The sequence below is a fragment of the Quercus robur genome, chromosome 6 (assembly GCF_932294415.1).
Source record: "Quercus robur chromosome 6, dhQueRobu3.1, whole genome shotgun sequence".
Taxonomy (NCBI): domain Eukaryota; kingdom Viridiplantae; phylum Streptophyta; class Magnoliopsida; order Fagales; family Fagaceae; genus Quercus; species Quercus robur.
Window position 1 is genome coordinate 3,617,477 of NC_065539.1, and position 21,638 is coordinate 3,639,114.

A 21,638-nucleotide genomic window follows, 5' to 3' on the forward strand; every position below is an offset into this window, starting at 1 on the left:
GAACTGGGCTGAACCAACACCAGCAATCATGATCTCGTGATTTTCCTTTTTTGGGTCATTAACAGAACTGGGATGAACCAGAGAAAGGAAGAAAGAAAGAAAAAACAGAGAGAGAGAGAGAGAGAGAAAAGTGGGAGAAGAAAGAGAAAGAATAAAGTAAGAGAGAGGTAACACCATCAACACATATGAGCCCCACAAAGGTCAAAAATTTACAATCTTGTCACTGAGTTATGTATCTCAGAAACTGAAAACACCAATTTGGTGTTTTCGGTTTTCATCACTCTCACTCAAAATTTTTGAGAGATGAAAACAAGATTAGGAAATCAAGCCAAACAAAAAAAATTATGTGGGTCCCATGTTTTTTGATAACTTAGTTATGAGTTTTGGATCATATCACTCAAAACACCTCTAAACCAAGCAAGCCCTTAGTGTCTACAAAAGTATATTCTTCCAATTTTTTTTTTTTTTTTTTTTTTTGAGATCATTTGGAATAAAATAAGCCTTTTTTTCCCTTAAGGAGGAAATATTTTTGAACAATTGACAAAGGATCATATTCTTGTTCATATTCTAATTGATTGCAAAAAAGTTGTCCATTTGATTTTACTGACTAATAAGTATTTTATTATTGCATATATTAAAATGATTGGTTGATCATTTGCTCCTAAAATTGGGTTTAATTTGCTCAAATTCTTATTTGCCTTAAAATTTTCTCTATTAACTTGTTTTAGATGATAATCCCATCATTCTATTAACATTCCCGTCGAGCCTGCTACTATCATATCAACAATTTGTTGACTTCTTTCATTTTTTTATGTAGTTGAGAATTGAGATACTATTAACATTTCTTGCATTAAATTCAATATTTCAGCATCCACCAAGGCAAAACTGACTAAGCCATGCTTAAAGGATCAGGAGACACGCTTCTTATGCAAAAAAAGAATATCATTCAAAAATTAGATTGCCATTCATCTTTTTATGTTCTTGTTCAAATGATGTTGAAACCGATTACTCAGCTAACTAAAAATCTAGCAGCTGGTTAGTCAGGTGTGACATTTGAACTCAGTAAAATGTGTAAAGAAATTTCATCAAAAAAGAAAAAATAACCCCAAAAATAAAGGTCGTGTTAAAATGATGTCAAAAATATAGTATTTCTCTTACTGCATATCAGAATTGACATTCTATCAAAAATTTGGAGCTATTAAGTAGGGGTACTTATCATCGCCTTTAATATTGCCTCTGACAATTCCTCTGCATTGTACTCAACCCCAAAGCATCTTGCAACCTCTATTCTCGGGTTCATCAGATACCTGCTAGTTTTAAGATGGGTTACATACACTTTGAATTCAACCAGGAAAGAAAAAGAAGGAAAAGCAAAGACCAGTGAAGGATTTACATGTTGTGGGAAGAGTCAACAAGATAGTCATCTCCCTCCTCTTCTACTTTTTTGAAATATATGCGGTACTCCTGTGCCATCTGCCTGATAGCCGATACAGGCCCCGTTAATCCTATTATTCTTGAGTCAAATTCTGCAATCCGTAAAAGGTTTGGGAACATGATGCAAGAAAAAGAGAGGATCAAATAAGTTATTTGTATCTTAAAGCTGGCATATTGCTACGCACTTTGGTTTTGTGGGAACTCTCACCGTTAAGGTAAGCACGAAGTTGTGAAGGGTTGTCACGTTGAGGATCAATAGTAACAAACACTGGTAGAATCTCGGAATTATATTTTGACTCTAATTTCCAAGCAAATATACAATGTCAGTGATCATAACAGAAAATCAGTATCATTCATTATAGTTGATAAAGTATAAAGTATAAACCTAGTAACTTTACAGCCTTGGCCATAATTTGTACTTGCTCTGGCCCAACATCTGGAGATGAAGTATAGCCAAAATAGAGGAGAACCCACTTTCCATGAAAATTCTGTTCAGTAACAATTCGATTCTCAGTATCAACTAAAGTGAATGGACCACCAATTGTAGGCCCCTTTACAGTATTTCCACTGGATTTGTTACCCTGGCCTGAGTCAATAAAGAGAGAAATGAGAACAAACATGTTATTCAGTCATATACCTAATGAAAATCTTTCTTCCGCAACTCAAATATAGAAGCATATATTTGTATTAATATAGTTTTACGATAGATTATCAACAGTCCTTTCACATTTCTCATGCTTACCTTTTCATAGTTCAAACTAAGTAGAGAACAGGAGTCAAATTAGGCAAACAGTTTATTAATTATAGCCAATACTAAAATTATCCCATATAACATTCAAGTTTTTGTTGTGGATGGAGAAATGACATTAGATAGTTGATTTGCATATTATTCTAGCATAACTTAACTACATCTTCTCAACTTTTAGTTGCTTTTGCTTACATGCTGTTGATGGATGGGGATAATACAAACCTGATCAATACTATAAACCCTGCTGGAACTTTTTGGACATCTTATACAACCATGCTCTATAGCCAACATCAGTAGTGGCCAACAGTGTGGCAAGCAATTCTGGGCCTTACTCCAGACTCCAGTTGATTCCTACCCAGTGACAGCATATAATGCTTTTAAGTAGACCAATTAGAATAAATGAAAATTGGGTCCAAATTGCCATATCCACAAGTTACCTCTTCAGTAACTTGAACTAATTTCAAGTTAGACTAAGAACCACCACCACAAATCATATCTTTTTAAGTATCACGATTATAATGCAAAAAAAGTAGAAACGGATACTGAATAACTCAACCAGGATAATTTAAGGTGTTGTTGAGCTATCTAGTTTAATATAATATCTTCCTAGATAGCTGCCTGGAGCTGCCAGATTAAAATTTCAAAGCTTACTAAGAGGTGGCATAGGTGTTTAGAAAAAACCAAAGAACTTTATTTTAGATATAGGGTCTGTTTGGATACTGTTTATTTTGCTGAAACTGAAAACTTATTACTGAAAGTACTGCAGATAAAGGTAAAAGTTAGTTGAAATAATATAGTAGGACCCATGAATAGTAACAAAAATAAGCTGAATAGTGAAATAATTTATAATTTTAATTGCAATCCAAACGCATGCATAATTTTGATTGATACATCGATAGTTGGGGGTGAGGGGAATTTGAACACTGGTTGTCTCAAATAAAAACATCAAGAAGTGCCAAACAGTTGAGCTACAAGGCTCTTGGCTTTATCTTAGATATATAATAAATTTAAACAATAGCAAGAGCTAGGTTTAATGTGAATCAAACAAAGCTCCTTACTCCTATCCCACTTTGAATGTGCTAAGACTTAAAAAATATCTCTAAATCTATTAAAAAGGAAAAAGATTCAGGAATTACTTATACCAAGGAGGATAAGGGAAACCCATATATTCATTATTCAATTATGGGTGAAGTTAACTGCATCCCCTATGTTTAAGCCACTCCTATCAATTGCAATATTTTAATAATGTAATATGAATTATTGCAATGCTGCTCCAATGTGCAAGTCAGTTAATCAAATTAAATGGTAGGGTAATGTGCTGATAATGTGACTCGAGCAGAAGGGCACAAAGGTTGGGACAGGCTAAAATAAAGGATCCTCCATGGCCATCATCCATAACCACCATTCTTGATGACTAATTTCTACATAAAAATGGCTGGGAAGAAAATCCCAAGATTTGTGAAGGGATTGGCTCAGCAATGTTTTACAAGCACCAATTCCAAACTTTAGAGGGCATATAGTTCTAACAAATTTTTGATGCAGCCATTACTGCACCCACCAGAAAACCATTCAAAGGTTTAGAAAATGGAACAAAGAAGGTAAGTTCAAGGTTTACCATTCTTCAACTTCATAAGTTCAAGGTAGTCCCCTGTACAATGCCAAAGTCAGGGCCATTAGTATCCAATCTACAATTACCTTCTTCCTTTACATGGCCTTGCTTACTACTCACCAAAAATCAGACATACTCTCCACTCTTTCGTTCCCACAAATGAATTTTTCTAAATTGAAAAGAAAAAATCATCATTAAATTTATAGCTTATAAATGCAAAGGGATACCATTTACATGTTAAGTGTGTCATCCTTTGGGGCTTCTACTGGCTATTAATTATTCAGCCATTCAAGATCCCTAAAAAAAGGACTTTCTGTACACACTACACACGCTCATACAAAATATTTTCTTTCATTCTTTTCCTTTTATGGAGTTCCTTTGAAAACCTAGTATATAGACGCTGTCATCTCACTTATTTGGCCCCCCTTATTCTACCTTAAAGCTACTTCTTACACTTGAAGCCTAAGAGGTAGCAAGCAAATGAAAAACTTTCTTTATCACAACAAAAAAAGAAAAGTGGTGCAGGGGTGTATCCATAACCTTCCACTAGTGACAGCTATTGATATCAACAAGGCTACATCATGATAAAGCCTAAACAATTCTTTTAAAGGCCCAAAAGCTGTTGAAATACATATAATCATGAAATCACTTGAGCTTTAAGATCATCATGGCCCTCAAAATTGTCAGGGAAAGTGGTTTTTGGTGCTGTAACAGAAGCCAAACCTACACAGGAGTTGCAGAAGGAAAAACAATCTATTCTGCTCTCCACAAATAGCGCACTCATCTACCCATCAGTACCAGACCATCATGAAGACTGCAATTTGATCATTGGGTTGTAAGCATACACCTGCGTCATTATACTAAAATGGATGCTATATTTCTTCCACTCAAACATTTAAACTCATGGGAACTAATAAGTGAAAGCAATGATCACATCCCTGATAAGTACAAATCATTACTGACAAGTTCAAATTTGGAATAAAAGATGCAATCCAACTCTTTAAGATGACATTCCATTAGTGATGCAAATGATGTGACTGTACCTTCTTCTGTTTGCATATCCTTTAGCATATTTCTATGATATTATAGTTAATATAGCATCAATTAAATTTTTTGACATTCTTCAAGAAAAGTGTGCCATAACATTAATAGAAAGCCTTGGCATAAAAAATTAACAGTCTATCATCATTGTTTTCTCAATTCAATCACCAGTTAAACCGTATTATGAGGGGCTTAAAATCATGATTGGAATGTGAAAAAATCTCTAACACTTTCTCATGTCTGTGTATGTGCATTCAGAAACTCGAAATCTTCAGTTGTTGGAAGGACCTGCCTATAGAAAAACTAACAGAAACCAACTAATTCCCACTTCATGAGTATCTCAACAATGCAGAAATTGTCTCATTAATTTTTTTTTCCTTATATGACATAGACAACAACAAAACAAATGATGCAATCTCAAAGAATGGAAATCAAAAAAGAACAACAACAAGACAAAACTGAAATAACAATGTTGCACCCAAGAGGTGCAAGTTCTCAATTATTCCCATTCCCACTTCATGATTATCTCAAGAAGAAATAAATTTTCTTTTTCTTTTTTTTTTAATTGGATAACATAGGGAGCCTTACTAAATAAGAGCCCTTTGGACTCACCTTTAGCTAGTAAAACCTACGGATAACTGACCCCACTCGCCAAAACTGGTTACTGGGTAATTCGAGAACATTCATTCCTGACGAACTAAGCAGTTTATGCTCATGCCCAGGAGCAAGGAATAAATTGTCTGATTAATCTTTTCTTATTTGACATAGACAGCAAAGAAACAGATGACCCAATCTTACAGAGTGGAAATCAAAGAAGAACAACAAGATGAAACTGAAATTACAATGCTGCACCCAAAGAGGTAAAAGTTCACAACCATTAACTTTCAGATTCCAACCTCTAACTCCAACCCATTAAAAAGAAATAATGGAGTATAAAAAGATGTACCTTTCGGAATTGCTCTTCTCTCATCATTATAATGAACAAGAGTTGCTAGTCCCGCAAATCCAAGTAAAGCAGCTGGCTAAAGGAAAATAAATAAATATAAATGAATCATTAACTTCCAATGCAGGGTCCTAATCTTGTTCATTATTCATATATTTCAAGGAGACGTTGAAAACAAGAAGTAGCACATATTAACATGAGAGAAAACAAGGGTAAGGCAGCATACAACTGCATAAACAGCCCATGAGCGAGAAGCCTGTGTTTCTACAGAGGTCACAGAATGAGCACGTGTCTTTCCATTACTGAACCCCCCTGATGATTTGGTATAGTTACAAGATTGAATTCTCTTAGATGGACCACACCTACAACATCCATATATGATTCAGCACAAAACAAGGGTGCAAGCTTGTACAATATTTTTCAATAGGGTATTTTGGTTTTGAGATATTGCTTATGCTTGCCAAATGCCATTAGGGAAGAAAAACATGATATTGCACATAAACAAAACAACCCCCCAAAAAGCCTATTCTAAAACAAAAGTTTCAATCTTTCAGAAATATTGACAAACTTCAACATACAAATACATTAATTCAAGTCCCAAAACCAAGCCAAATTTCACAATCTTTAAAGTTGACTAATCCAAATAGTACCTGAACTCTCCCACTCAATAATCATTGAATGAAACAAAAATTTGTACATATCATCTAAAACAACACACCCCCCCAAAAAAAAGATATTGCTTATGCTTGCCAAATGCCATTAGGGAAGAACAACAAGATATTGCACATAAACAAAACAAAACAAAATAACCCCCAAAATGCCTATTCGAAACCAAAATTTCAGTCTTTCAGAAATCTTGACAAACCTCAACATACAAATACATTGATTCAAGTACCAAAACCAAGCCAAATGTCACAATCTTTAAAGTTGACTACACCAAATATAGTACCTGAATTCTCCCACTCAATAATCATTGAATGCAACAAAAATTTGTACATATCATCTAAAAACAACACACACCCCCAAAAAAAAAGATATTGCTTATGCTTGCCAAATGCCATTAGGGAAGAACAACAAGATATTGCACATAAACAAAACAACCCCCAAAATGCCTATTCTACACCAAAGTTTCAGTCTTTCAGAAATCTTGACAAACCTCAACATACAAATACATTGATTCAAGTACCAAAACCAAGCCAAATGTCACAATCTTTAAAGTTGACTACACCAAATATAGTACCTGAACTCTCCCACTCAATAATCATTGAATGCAACACAAATTTGTACATATCATCTAAAAAACACACCCCCCCCCCCCCCCCAAAAAAAAAAGGGACTCTATGTTATTGAATATGAATACAGAATTCCCATTACATCATGCTAGAGAGTTATATAAAAATAGAGCTACACATCAATTTAGAAAGAAAGGATTAAAGGGGTTTTGTGAAGTGACTGACCTCTTGAGTAGATTGAGAGCCTGCTGTGTAGAGCTGCGTTTGGAGGAAAAGAAAAGAAACCGAGAAATGGGCATGGCTACCTTACTAAGCTTTCTGGTAATTCGAACTAGACCTCTCTTTCAGGCAAGGAGCCATTTTCAGATTTTTGTCGAAAACAAAGACTAAAAGCACACGCGCTTCGTTCGTTTCTTTCCTTCTGCTGCTACTGATTTTCTTGCTGCCCAAGCTCATATTTATTGGGTTTTGTTTTTTTTGGGTTGATGTTGTATTGTAGAATTCGCTTTCTTGCTAACACCAAAGTGGGTTCAGATTTGTTCAGGCCCTTGCGCAGTTGTGCCCCATGAAAGCCCATGTTGTCTACTAATTTTGTAAGTTTTAAAATAAAAATGGTTAGGTAATCTATATATATATATATATATATATATATATGGTAATCTATATATATATATATATAAAACCGAAATTTCTGCTGGCACCACAATTTTTCACGTCAGCACAATATTTAAAAAATAAAAAATAAAAATAAAAATATTATAACACCTCAAAACCCTAGCAACCTTACCCCTCTCTCAAGTTAAGAAATATAAAACCACAGTTTCTGCAAACTCTCTCTCTCCAAATGTAAATATCAAATTCAACCCCTTTAATTTCTCTTTATATTTTTTAAGCTTCTATAGAGTTATAGTGAGTTATGCTGATTTTGTTTTTTGTGTGTGTGTGTATAGATGGTCATAATACTCCGGTATTCCAAGAGAAGTTTGTGTTTTCGTTAATTGAAAGCCTTAGAGAGATAAGTGTTGCAGTTTGGAACATCAATACAAAAGACGATTTCATTGGCAGCGGAAAGTAATTACTTTGTCTCATATTTTTGTTTTTTGAATTGATTTTGTGTGCTTTTTAGATCCTTTTGGATCAATTTTGTTAATTGGGTGTTTTTTTTTTTTTTGATAGGGTCCAATTGGGGAAGGTTCTTTCAAAGGGTTACGACGACCGCACTTGGTGTCTGTATAGTAATAGTGGGGGTAAGTACTATAAATTACTAACCCTTTTAAGTGTATAATCTGTTTCTAAAATTATCTATAATATTTTGTTCTCCGAAAATTTTATCTCTTTAATTTTAGTATATTGTGTTTCTTAAGTTATAGACAGATTTTCTTTGTTTCTTATTTTCAATAATAAATCATTTTATTGCAATACCAGTAATTGTTTGAAAAATCCAATATGTTCATATCTCTATAGAATAGAGAATAGTAGAAGTCAATTTTATTACAACTACTTAAATTGAGTTGACTTAATTCCGTACAATTACAAAGTATAGCATGAAAGATAATGAAATTAATTGTTGTAATTTTTATTTTCTTTCCATGTTTTGAATTTCCATGTTTTTATTATTGATGAGAAATTAAAACTCAGTTGCACAATATGTGTAAATTCTTCAGAAAGTTACTTTAAATAGTAAGTCAATTTGTTTTTTACATTCGGGTATTAGTTAGAATTATTTTCAAATTATTGTACCAATAAAAGTGAATGTGTATAAATTTTGTTTAATTATCCCGTGCATCGCACGGGTTAGCGACTAGTTTAATAAAGAATCAATCATAATATATTTTGTTGTTAATGTGTGTATTTTTTTTGTTGAGAGAGAGTTTCAACCTATGGCGTCTGCTCCTGATGATAGCTATAGATCTCTTATACAACCATCAAAGACTTTACCAGTTGAGCTAACTGGAACTCACGTTGTTAACGTGAGTATTAAATCAATATATTAAAAAAAATATTTTGTGATTTTTTTTTTTTACTTATATAAATTCAATTGATTTTTTCATTATAATTTATATATATATATATATATATATTGTAAGAACCAAGTACAAGAACTCTGGGCCTTAGATCCCTTGGGCTCACAATTTATTTGTAGTGGGTTTAAGGATTTCCTACAATGGGTCGTTCTCGGCAGAGAGACTCAAAGCAACACTCTGCTGAAAAGCTCTCTCTTTGACTTCTTTCTCTCAATTTTTCTGAACCCCTTCTTCTCCCAACTTTCCTCTATTTATAGCCAAGGTTAGTGGGGAGACCATGATTATATTCATCGTTAGTGCTATTGAAGGTCCAGTATTATCTGGTTAAAGTGGTTGTTTTAGGTGAAAGGGCGGTGCAGCATTTATGATCTTGGAACTTGGCTCCATTTTCACCGATTGTGTTCGGCAACTCACGTTCCCGTGCATATCATGACCTTCCCGGGTATTGACTCATGCGCTCTACCGGGAAACGTTAACCGGTCAACCCCGGGAGCTTAATAACCAAAACTTGTTTTTGGCCCTAAGGCAGTTTTAAGAAGGGCATAAGGTAACGGGAACTATCTGCTGGGCCTGCGCCCAAGGCTGGTATGGGCTTGGGCCCGGGGCCTAGATGGGTCTGGGCCCAAGGCCTGTATGGGCTTTGGGAGCTCGGTGCCGTACATATATATATATATATATATATATATGTAGGGGCGGTTTTTGGGGCCCAGGCCCAACAAGTAAGTGGTTCTGGCCCAAAAGTCCCTAGATAATGAATTTGTAGAGAGCGGGTTACAGAACTAAGGTTGAACGAAGTGAACGTTAGTTAGTTGTATGCCATGCAACAGTCTGAACGTGAGAATATTCCATTTAAGTTTACAGGATATCGGTCCGAGGAGACTTATAAGTGCACCTCTTGCTCTAGTTAAAGACTACAGAATTCTTTAACCTCTCTCTCTCTCTTTTCTCTAAATTCTCCGATCCCCTCTTCATGGGGATTTCCTTCTCTTATATAGCCTCCTTAAATTGATAAGGGTCTTACACTTGTTAACCATCTAGACCTTCACTTGAGTGTCTGTCCCATCGGACGTCCACCTTATCTTTCTGTAAGTTGCACTGGCCAATGTAACACTGTTCGCCTGTCTTCTCCACATTAATGTGGCTGAAAAAGTAACTTCCTTGCATTTAATGCGGCAGTTGTGACTTCTCCCTGGACGTCTTACATTTTCCTCTTTCCTGCTGCGTGAGGCTCATCCTACTACCCACGTTTGTCTGGGATGGTTCTTCACTGTGGAGGGGGCGCACATTGGGCCCATATTTGTGTGTCCGAGGAGACATTCCTCCTCGGACGTCTTTTAAAATAAACTAGGCTCAACAAGACTGGGCCAGAAGTCTTTTGGTCCCCCTTTTCCCTTTTGGTCATGGTTGGGCTCCGTGCGGGGCCCAAGGCCCATTGTTGACTTTGGGAATTTTACCCCTACAATATATATATATATATTATATAGACAAAATTGGACTCCTAATGCTCATAAATTTTTTTTTTTTTGTGTGTGAATCAAATACTCACAAAATTGGATTAGAAAAGGTTATTGCAAAAGTGAATATCAGTTGGGTTTAAGGTGACTTGAATATTAATTGAAATAGAATTTTAAATTTCTTGAAAATTATGTAATATGGTTTTTCGTAAAGTAAATTATTAGTAATGAAATTTAATATAAAGTCAATTATCTTAATAGTTAATGAGTGTAAACACTTTTCGCAAAGAGAATATAGTCATTTAGTGTAACCACTAAAATCCCACTATTATTTAATGGTATATGATTTTGTTAATTTTAAATATATTTTAATTTATAATTTTATTTTAAATGATAGTATATATTTCTAATTATTAATTAAAGTATAACACTTCTATTTCTAAGTTAAAGTTATTGTTGAAATAAGGTATGGTATGGGCATTGTTTTTTTTTTTTTTTTTTTTTTTGGCTGGGTAATTGTTTATTCAGGGGATTGAACCCCCGAGCTTGAGGTTACTTAAGGAACCGGGTACCACTTGGGCAACTAGGCCCGGTGGTATGGTATGGGCATTGTTGTTTAGCCAACAAAGAAGAAAGGTATGGGTATTGTTGAAATTTACAGAGATCCCTTCTCGATTCTATCTTCTCTTCAATTTTGAAGATAATGACAATTTGTTTATGTACTTTCACTCTTTCAGCCATAATTTAAATCTAGCTAATTGCTATCATCTTAACCATTGGCCAATAATAGAAAGCTACATGTGGCTACACTTTGCAACTTTATTTTCATCGTCATCCATCCAAGTGTCATTCATACAAACCATGCTGACATTTTTTTTTTCTTTTTAAGAATAAACTATGATACCTTAACAGAAATGCAACTTAGCATTTTCAATAGAATAAAATGATATCACAGATCAAAGAGCAGCATATTCATTTACTGCTACCCTGCACTGCACAAACTAGTGATGCAAATGTAAAAGTTGGTTTTAGTTAGTTCAACTAGTAAAGTCTCTAATAGTTAAATAAGATATCTCCCCGTCTACACCAAAAATCAATTAGTATCTTGTTTTGATTAAGAGTGCAAGAAAGCATCATAGATTGAAATTTTATAAATAAATAAATAAATAAAACTAGTGATGCAAAACATAACGATCAGGGGCATATCACTTATTTACTAATTGTAGGAGTTCAACATCCATATATAACATAGGGCACGTATTAAGAGGCGACTAGATAAGGAGTTTTCTCTCTAGGTTTGTGGGGTTTTCTCTCTAGGTTCTCCAAGGAGTCCCAGCGGTGAATTTTTTTTTTTTTTTTTTTGTCTCTATACGAACAGCTCTCTCCTTCACGGTAGAAATTTTTTGCTTAAACATTTGGGAAAGAAAGCTATAGATGATATTTTGAATAAATGTGTGGGTTTACAACTATCAGAGAGGGAGGGAGCAGAGATTGTTATAGGTGCCCCAGTGATAGAAAGTAATAAAGTGTTGGTTGGGAAGTTCTTCACGAAACGGCGAGTTAACCTGGAATCGATGGCGCAGGTACTGAGGTCTATATGGAAAACGAATCAGAACTTTGAGGTGAGTGACTTAAGAGATAACAAGGCATTCTTTCTTTTCTAGAATGAGGATGATGCAAATAAAGTCCTACTGCTCGTCCATGTTCCTTTGACAAATACCTCATTGCCTTACATAAGTTGAAAACAAGAGAGGTAGTGAGTAAGATCAGGTTTGACAAGATGGTAATATGGATCCAAATCCACGGTATCCCAACCATGTACCAAACCAAGGAGGTGGGGTATAGCATAGAGGCCACCATTGGATCTGTGGAAAGTGTAGATGTGAATGAGAAGGGGTTCTGTCTTGGAAACTTCATGTGAATAAGGGTTACAATAGACATTTCGAACCCACTGTGCAAAGGCCGGAAGGTTCAATTGGGAGGATTAAGTCAGATTTGGGTTGACTTCAAATACGAGCGAATGCCAATATTTTGGTACCTTTGCGGCATGGTGACTCACGATGAAAACAATTGCCTAGTAGGGCTTCGTCATACAAAACGAATGAATACAGGGGACAAGCCATACGACCCATGGCTGAGGGCAATGCAGGAAAGGCTTCAGAAACCACAAATGGTCTTGGCACCTTCTCGAGATAGTGATGGGGAGGTACAAAGGAATGCAGACTTCCTTGCTTAGGCTGCCACGGTAACAAACCGTTCCCCGCAAAGTGTTGTGGGGGAAACCCAGTCCTAAACAGCGACGGTAAAGGACAATGAAAAAGGTAGGGCTAACGTAGGGGGGTGTGGTCACGTTTACCAAGGTGGAAATCCCGAGAATCCTTCATGCGCAGCGAGGTTTTCAGTTTGAGGAGCAGCTAAAGGAGATTGATGCAACGATTTGTGGGGATACAGCTAACACAACGAATCACCATCATGCAGAGCAGAGCACGGGTATGACCGAGGCGATACAAACAAATGTTCAGTCCCCTCATGCGCATGTGAAGGAGGAAGTTTCAACTAGCAACAATGGGCCCCAGGGAAAGTTAAATAACAACACAATGACACTACCTAGGCCACAAATGCTTAACAAGACAGCTAATCAAGCCCAGGTAAAATCCCAAACACTTTCTCCTTTCTCTATGGGCCTAATTTCACCGTCTAGCTCAACAAAGCCAAAACTGAAAAAATCCAACCAAGCAACATTAAAGAAAGGTTGAGTGGGCCCAACCATGCAAAAAAAGAAAATAATTCACGTAGAGTGATAGAGATGGAGAAAAGAGGTGGTTTGGGGATAGGTACCATGATGGAGGTAGAGCATACTGAGAAGAGCGGTAAGCATAGAACCTGTTCTCCCTTGAAAGACATATCAGGTACTGTGGAGAATGTGAAAAGGACCAAGGTATAAGGGGATGTCATGGCCTTTAGCAAACTCATGGATCAAGAGCTTGGATCAGTGATGGCTGCAGGTCAGCCCCGCCAGAGTAATGAGTGCGATAAGTTGGAACTGTAGGGGACTTGGGAACCCCCTCACAATTAAAGCACTCCACAAAGTAGTGATGGAGGAAGATCCCACCTTAATCTTCTTAATGGAGACTAAACATGATGTTACTAAGATGAAATAGATCCAAAGGAAGTTGGACAGAAAATAGGGACTAGTGGTACCATGTGTGCGGCAGGGTGGTGGACTTGCCCTCCTATGGAGTTGTTTTACAACTGTGGAGGTGCAAACATACTCAACCAACCATATAGATGCTATCATATCGGAGGATCAGGGTGTAAGGAAGTGGAGGTTCATCGTTTTTTACATGCACCCCGAAACTAGTAAACGTAGTGAATCATGGGCTTTTTTGTCAAGACTCAGTACTCGCAGCGATTTACCTTGGGTGTGTATGGGGGATTACAATGAACTCATGTTCACAAGTGAGAAGGAAGGTGGCAATGCTAGACCAGAGGACCAGATGAAACAATTTCGGGATGCTATTAATAGATGCAATCTCAAGGATTTGGGGTACAAGGGATCAACATTCACCTAGCAGTGGAGGTTGGGCAACCATGGGCGGATACAAGAACGGCTAGACAGTGCACTGGTCTCAACCAATTGGGTGGGGATGTTCCCACGCACTAAGTTATTCCATATTGCCTCCTCTACTTCTGATCATAGTATACTGCTCTTAAAGGCAACCAACTCCTTTCGGCGGAAGCTCAGGAGGTTTAAACTCTTTCGGTTTGAAGCCATGTGGCTTAAAGATAAGGCGTGCAGTGAGGTGGTTCAGGAAGCTCGGGTAAGAGGTAAAAACAGGGGCTCTCAATGGCCAATTGCTAGCTGCTTAGAAGAATTTCAATCCGCATTGACGTTGTGGAACAAAAATGTGTTTGGCCATGTGGGTAGAAAAGTCACAACATTGCAACAGAAGCTCCAAATGTTGGAGAATTCGAACATAGGTGCAGTCTTGGATGATCTTCATGAGACTAGATAAGAGCTAAACAAAGTACTAGCTATTGAGGAAGGTACTTGGTTATAGAGGTCAAAAAATAGTTGGTTAAAAGTAGGGGACAAGAATACAACCTTCTTTCACACCAAAGCATCCAACCGCCTACAGCGTAATACTATAAGTAGGGTGCTGGACTCCAACAACGTGTGGATAGAAAATGAGGAGCAAATTGGCCATGAGTTCGTTCAATATTTTGATGACCTCTTTACCTCCTCCAAACCTCGAATTGAGGGGGAGCTTATTGATGCCATTCAGCCAAAAGTATCGAACATGATGAATGCCTCACTGAATAGGGAGTTTCAGGTAATGGTAGTCAAGAAAGCCTTGAATCAGATGCATCCCATGACGACCCTAGGTCCTAACGGTATGCCCCCTTTATTTTATCAACATTATTGGCCTACTGTTAGAGCTACTGTTATATGTACTACATTGAATTCTCTTAACCACAGTATAGCACCGCCCAAGTTTCATGAGACTTATATTGTGCTCATCCCAAACGAAAGATTCGGAAAGGGTCACGGATTGCCGACCAATAAGCTTGTGCATGTGGCTTACAAATTAGCTTCAAAAGTGGTGGCAAACAAAATGAAGTTAGTGCTGCAGGAAATCGCGTGTGAAAACCAAAGTGCATTTGTGGCAGAGAGATTAATCACAGATAATGTCTTAGTGGAACATGAAGTGATGAATCATATTGGCAAGCTAAGGAAAGCTAAAAGTGGGGAAATGGCATTGAAATTAGACATGAGTAAAGCCTACGACTAATACGACTAGGTAGAGTGGGAGTGCTTAAAGCAGATAATGTTAAAATTAGGCTTCCATGAGCATTGGGTGCAACTAGTCATGAGGTGCTTGTCGTCGGTCTCTTATGCAGTAAGAATTAATGGCAGGCCATGTGGGGAAATACATCCGACACGTGGGCTCCAACAAGGCGACCCACTCTCTCCATATTTTTTTCTCATTTGTGTGGAGGGCTTGTCTACCTTACTCTACAGTTCAGTCCAATGGCAGAGATTAAGAGGAGTGGTTGCCTCGGGTGGGGGCCCTAGAGTGTCTCACCTTTTCTTCGCCAATGATAGTCTCATTTTTGGAAAGGCCATGTTGGAGGAATGCACTGAAATTCAAAGGGTGCTACAAGTTTATGAACAATCATCTGGGCAACAATTAAATCGGTAAAAAAACCTCCCTATTTTTCAGTCCTAACACAGCTAATGAGTTAAAGGAGTCAATCAGGGCAATGTTTGGTGCAAGTGAGATTTAGCCTCATGAATCCTATTTCAGGCTACCATCCTTGGTGGGTCGGTCTAAAAACAATACTTTTGCCAACTTAAAACAAAGGGTTGCAAACAAAGTGTCAGGATGGAAGGAAAAACTCTTGACGACTGCTGGTAAGGAAATACTAATCAATGCGGTTGCACAAGCTGTCCCGTCTTATTCCATGTCTTGCTTTCTCTTGCCTAAGAAATTATGTGATGAACTCACTAGGTTGATTTGACAGTTCTGGTGGAGTCAGGTTAAAGATGAGAAAAAACTAACCTGGCTAAGCTGGGACAAGTTGTGCATGCCAAAGGAAATGGGAGGCATGGGATTCAGAGATTTGCGGTTGTTCAATTTGGTGCTTTTGGCAAAGCAAGGGTGGAGGTTGCAGACTAACTCCACATCTTTGGTTGCTTGGGTTTTTAAGGCGAAGTACTTTCCTCACTGCTCCTTCATAGAGGCAGATTTAGGTCGCCACCCTTCCTATGCTTGGCGAAGCATAATGGTGGCTCAAGGGGTGGTGCAAAGGAGCACGAGGTGGCAAATAGGCTCAGGGGAGGGTGTGAGAGTTTGGTGCGACAAATGGATCCTTAAGCCAACTTCATACAGTATTGTTACAAGTGAAGATGCCTGCTCGAATGTTACTCTGGTCTGTGACCTCATAAACAGAGAATCCATGGAGTGGAAAGCAGAACGGATTCGATGCTGCTTCTTAGAGAAGGATGTCGATGCTATTTTAAGCATCCCATTAATCTTGCATCAGCCCAAGGACAAAATGATATGGGCGGAAACACTAAGTGGAAAATTTACGGTCAAAAGCACATATAGATTGGCCTATGAGGAGAATAGGAATGGCGGCACAATTGATTGCTCGAACCCCTCGACGAGAAAGAAAGTATGGAAGGCGCTATAGAGAATGAACCTGCCTCAAAAAGTCAAGCATTTTGCTTGGAAGGCTACTAGGGACATTCTAGCTTCCAAAGAGGCTCTACAGCAGAGGCGCATCATGGTAGAAGGTGACTATGCACTATGCGAGAACCCGAGGGAAAACATACTTCACATTCTCTAGTTTTGTGCTCATGCTAAGAAAGTGTGGAATTTGAGTAAGTTCTCTCTTCCTTTTGACATTGGGCCCAACTGGAGCTTCTTGGATGCTATGGAAAAGCTTCAAAGGTATGAGGAAGTGCAACCCGGTTTGGCAGAACAGTTTGTATTTGTGTGCTGGGGTATTTGGAAAGAGAGAAATGTCATTCGAACAGATGGAAGGGGTAAACCTGGAAGGGTTACACTAAAGAACTCCCTCGGCTTAATGGATGAGTGCCAGATGACCAATGAGGGCCCGAGGAAGCTAGCAGTAGCGAGCCCTGAACTAGTAAGCAGCCCCATGGTGGGTCCCTTTGGTGCTTTTGAGACGGAAGCCAAAGCTTTGGAGATCGGTATGCGCTTCGCACTAGACATAGGCATCTGAGATGCGGTGTTTGAGAGCAATGCGCTGGAAGTCATCAATGCAATCCAGGGGATAGCAACGCCAAGTTCTTCGACCCAATTCATTGTGGATGGCATCCATCAACGAGCATGCATGTTTAGATCATGCTGTTTCACACACACTAAAAGACAGGAAAATGTCCCTACTCACAAGTTAGCACAGTATTCTAAGTCATTAGTTAGTTACGTTGCTTGGGTGGAATCCTGCCCGAGCCATATTGAGCAGGCCTGTGCTCAGGATATTGATGTAGCTACTATTTCTTAACTCATGAATACAAATTCAGTACTTCCTATCGAAAAAAATAAAAAATAAAAAATAGGGCACGTATTAAAGCTTGACAACATTGTTGAACTTAACAATAATAGTATTACACTTAATATAACTTTACAAACTCTCAATTCTTTCGACTGGCATGGCAGAGAAAGGAGATGCTTAGACTTCATCTTGTGAATGGCATATGCAAGATTCAGGCTTTTGGGGCAAGTTGCTATGCAATTCTTAATAGTCCTGCATCTATATAATCTCCTTTGATCCTCCGTTAAGGCTTGCAATCATTCATCCGTGAAGTCATCCCGACTGCCAAAAGACCACAAAACATAACCTAAAACTGATCATAACCTAAAACTGATCGCTAGCACAAAGGATGTATCAACTAGCTAATAGAGTCCTTACATTTTGATACAAATTAATGGGAATCACTTAATATTAGTAATAATATTGGATACAAACTTAGCACATTTGAATGAATTAAGCTTAAGCACTATTGTTATATAATTAATTTGAAGTGCTAAACATTTTTTACCTATGAGAAATCCATCTATAGGCATGAAGCAAAGCTGCAAGACCCAGGAACTCCTCAAGGTTCCACCAGTAGGAAGGGCATGAAGTAGTACAGCAAGCACACAGTATGCACACATAAAACCCATCTAGCTTCTTTCTATCCTTGGGTGATTGCCTATATTCCCGTCCATCCTCCGGAGCTTTTCTTGTTTTTAGCCATGGCTCAATCAACCTATGCCAATGCCCATTAATGAACATTGCAATTTAAATAGAGCCAAATTGGGTCCAAGAACTATTTTAGTAACTTTTTTAATAATGAATTTTATTAAGATTGGGAATTAATGTATGTGACTTTTTTGTGGATTTCTTTTTTACTTAAAAAAAAAAAAAAAATTCTCTCCTGTTTCCTTCCTGTATATGATATGTTCTACATCTACATACACATATCTCTCTATCTCTTAAAATTTTTTCATACATATGACACTCATTATGTTCTATAGTTTGATCCAAAAGCATATTTTTAGATTTCAAACCTCTAATACCCACTCCATAATAACTGTTCTTCATCATCAAGTCCATAAATCAATTGATTTTTTGTGAAGTAAGGTTCGAAGACCCCATATCTCTTATTCTACTATAAGAGATTTTTATTAGTTGTATTAACTGAAATTAACTTTTTTCTATTAACCTACGGATTGGAAAAAAGGGTTTAAAAAATGTTAAGACTTAAGATCCCCTTTTTTGGGGTCTTATACTCCGAAATAACCTGGACATATAATATAAGGCCACTCTTCTTTCACTTCCTTTTTGGTAAATATACAGAACTACTTATACTTAAAATGGACATATAATATATAAATATAATATAAGGCTACTCTTCTTTCACTTAGCATATTTGTAATGATTAATTTCTTCTGAAATTACCATTTTTCCCACAACTTTAACGTCATAGATCACGGTTATCTAGTTATTTTATATAGATCTACCACTTTTTCTTCATCTTTTATTTTTAGCCACATCAGAGTTATGATAAAAAAAATATTTTTTTTTTTATATAGACCTACCACTTTTTCTTTATCTTTCATAATTAACCACATCAGAGTTATGATAAAAATTATGACACAAAAAGCTGTGTCCCTAGATTTTCTAGTACAGATTAGGGTCTGAAATTTTACTACACGTTTCTAGAATCAGGTTTTTGGGCCCGGACCCTGAAACGTTTGCAACTCCCAACAAAGAGAATGGATTCATTGAACATCAACATTTTATACACAGTGGATGAAAATGAATAGAAAAGCTAGCAAATAAAAATTGCCTTGTCTTACTTGTATTGCTGGTAGAAATTAGTGAGATCAACGACAAGATCTTTGATGACAAACATGTGAGGTAGAGGGGTTATAAAAGTGGGCCTGGAAGTGTCTGGATCAATGGGCTTGAGGCATGCCACAGTGTTGGTTCCATCAATATTCATAGCACAAGGCCAGCAAATTTCTTGTCTGCAAGACCTCCTATAGGTCAAGCTTGGATCGTCCTCTGCTTTGATATTTTGTAATACATCCAAAACCTACACAAAAGTCTCACATCCATCTATATAATATAAGGCTACTCTTCTTTCACTTAGCATATTTGTAATGATTAATTTCTTCTGAAATTACCATTTTTGTCACAACTTTAACGTCATAGATCACAGTTATCTATTTCTTTCACATAGACCTACCACTTTTTCTTCATCTTTCATTTTTAGTCACATCAGAGTTATGATAAAAAAATATGTTTCTTTTATATAGACCTACCACTTTTTCTTTATCTTTCATAATTAACCACATCAGAATTATGATAAAAATTATGACACAAAAGCTGTGTCCCTAGATTTTCTAGTAAAGATTAGGGTCTGAAATTTTACTACTCGTTTCTAGAATCAGGTTTTTGGGCCCGGACCCTGAAACGTTTGCAACTCCCAACAAAGAGAATGGATTCATTGAACATCAACATTTTATATACAGTGGATGAAAATGAATAGAAAAGCTAGCAAATAAAAATTGCTTGTCTTGTATTGCTGGTAGAAATTAGTGAGATCAACGACAAGATCTTTGATGACAAACATGTGAGGTAGAGGGGTTATAAAAGTGGGCCTGGAAGTGTCTGGATCAATGGGCTTGAGGCATGCCACAGTGTTGGTTCCATCAATATTCATAGCACAAGACCCGCAAATTCCTTGTCTGCAAGACCTCCTATAGGTCGAGCTTGGATCGTCCTCTGCTTTGATATTTTGTAATACATCCAAAACCTACACAAAGTCTCACATCCATCTATTACGTTATTCAAATAAATGAATTATTCTGTCTCAATTTTAGTGTCCCACCTTATGTTTTACTAATAATTTGTAGTATCACATCTCAATTTTAGTGTTCCACCTTATGTACTACCATGGTCTCGTTTTTTTTTTTTTTTTTTAGAAACTAGTATCACACGTGTGTTTGATTTTTTTTTTTCCCAATCCATTTTGGTTATAAAGGTTGGTTACTTTATATATATAAATATTAAATAAAAGACAGTGTGACATAATAATGTAATTGTTAGAGTACAACAAGAACATTCGTAGTGCTAGCGAAGACTTTTTTCATATATATAAACTAAATTCGCTTTTCAAATCTTAATAAACCTCACATTGGAGCTCAGGCATGATCACTATGTGGAGCATGGACAAAGTATCAAGAGGATAAAAAATAAAATAAAATAAAGCAATACTAAGCATTTTTCACATCAACTAAATTTGCAAACTTTTACTAATTCTCATGTGGACCTAAACTAATATCACCTTTTTAAGTATCGCTTAACAAATTTCACATCAAATTCGTCAAACAAGAAAAGTATAAGTTGTCAAATCTTTTGGAAAAATATAAGTACACAATATATAAAAATAAATATTATTGAGGTGGCAGGTTATAATTGGTGTCACAAAGTAATGATAGTGGTGGGCTCAGATGAAATTGATTATATTTTGCCAATTTATCAAAAAAATGTAAAATTTGTTGTTGTGTCTAGAGGTAGCATTGCTCAATTTTTTGTGTCTATAAACTTTCAATAAGTTTGTGTCTATACACTTTCAATAATGCTAGTATCACATACTTCCACACATATTTTGTCACAATTGTCTTATACGACAAATTTCGACAAACCAAAAGTAGTGGCAAAAAAAATGTCACAATTATCTTATACGACAAACTTCGACAAACCAAAAGTAGTGGAAAAAAAAATGCCACAATTATCCTATACGACAAACTTCCACAAACCAAAAGTAGTGGATGGAGAGTCCATCATAGTCTACCATGTGAAAGTGTGTGGTACCATATACCACGTGAAAGAGTGTGGTACTATATAGCATTATTGATATAGACTTTCTCTACGAAACAAAGTATTTGATCAATGAAGAAAATGTAACATTGGTCCACGGTTGGAGAGGTCGACAAAGTGGGACTATAGGTAGGGCTTCTTGTTGGGATGGTCAGGGTTCCACCTATAGATCTTGAACTCCTTCATGAGTCTTTTGATGTTGCTTTGGATGGTGCCATGGGTCTCAACAGCTTGTTCTGCATGTGTTT

At 36.9% G+C, this 21,638-nt stretch overlaps 1 protein-coding gene across 1 annotated transcript; it reads right to left on the reverse strand.

Moving 5' to 3' along the window:
• Window positions 1-940: 940 nt before the first annotated feature.
• Window positions 941-7,535, reverse strand: LOC126732345 (protein SCO1 homolog 2, mitochondrial). The gene is made up of 7 exons (XM_050435123.1): window positions 7,233-7,535; window positions 6,002-6,137; window positions 5,779-5,854; window positions 1,820-2,020; window positions 1,643-1,732; window positions 1,394-1,526; window positions 941-1,307 (listed from the first exon to the last, which is right to left on the reverse strand). Exons 1-7 carry the CDS (start codon window positions 7,304-7,306, stop codon window positions 1,199-1,201), a joined length of 819 nt encoding a protein of 272 aa, XP_050291080.1. The 5' UTR covers window positions 7,307-7,535; the 3' UTR covers window positions 941-1,198.
• Window positions 7,536-21,638: the final 14,103 nt, after the last annotated feature.

What these genes read in the sequence shown, in the direction of transcription:
- LOC126732345 (XM_050435123.1), bottom strand. Translation starts at nt 7,306, where the DNA reads ATGCCCATTTCTCGGTTTCTTTTCTTTTCCTCCAAACGCAGCTCTACA. An exon ending in ACTTCGTGCTTACCTTAACG is followed by an intron (nt 1,527 to 1,642) that starts GTGAGAGTTCCC and finishes TACGGATTGCAG; the next exon opens with AATTTGACTCAAGAATAATA. An exon ending in GTTGACTCTTCCCACAACAT is followed by an intron (nt 1,308 to 1,393) that starts GTAAATCCTTCA and finishes TAAAACTAGCAG; the next exon opens with GTATCTGATGAACCCGAGAA.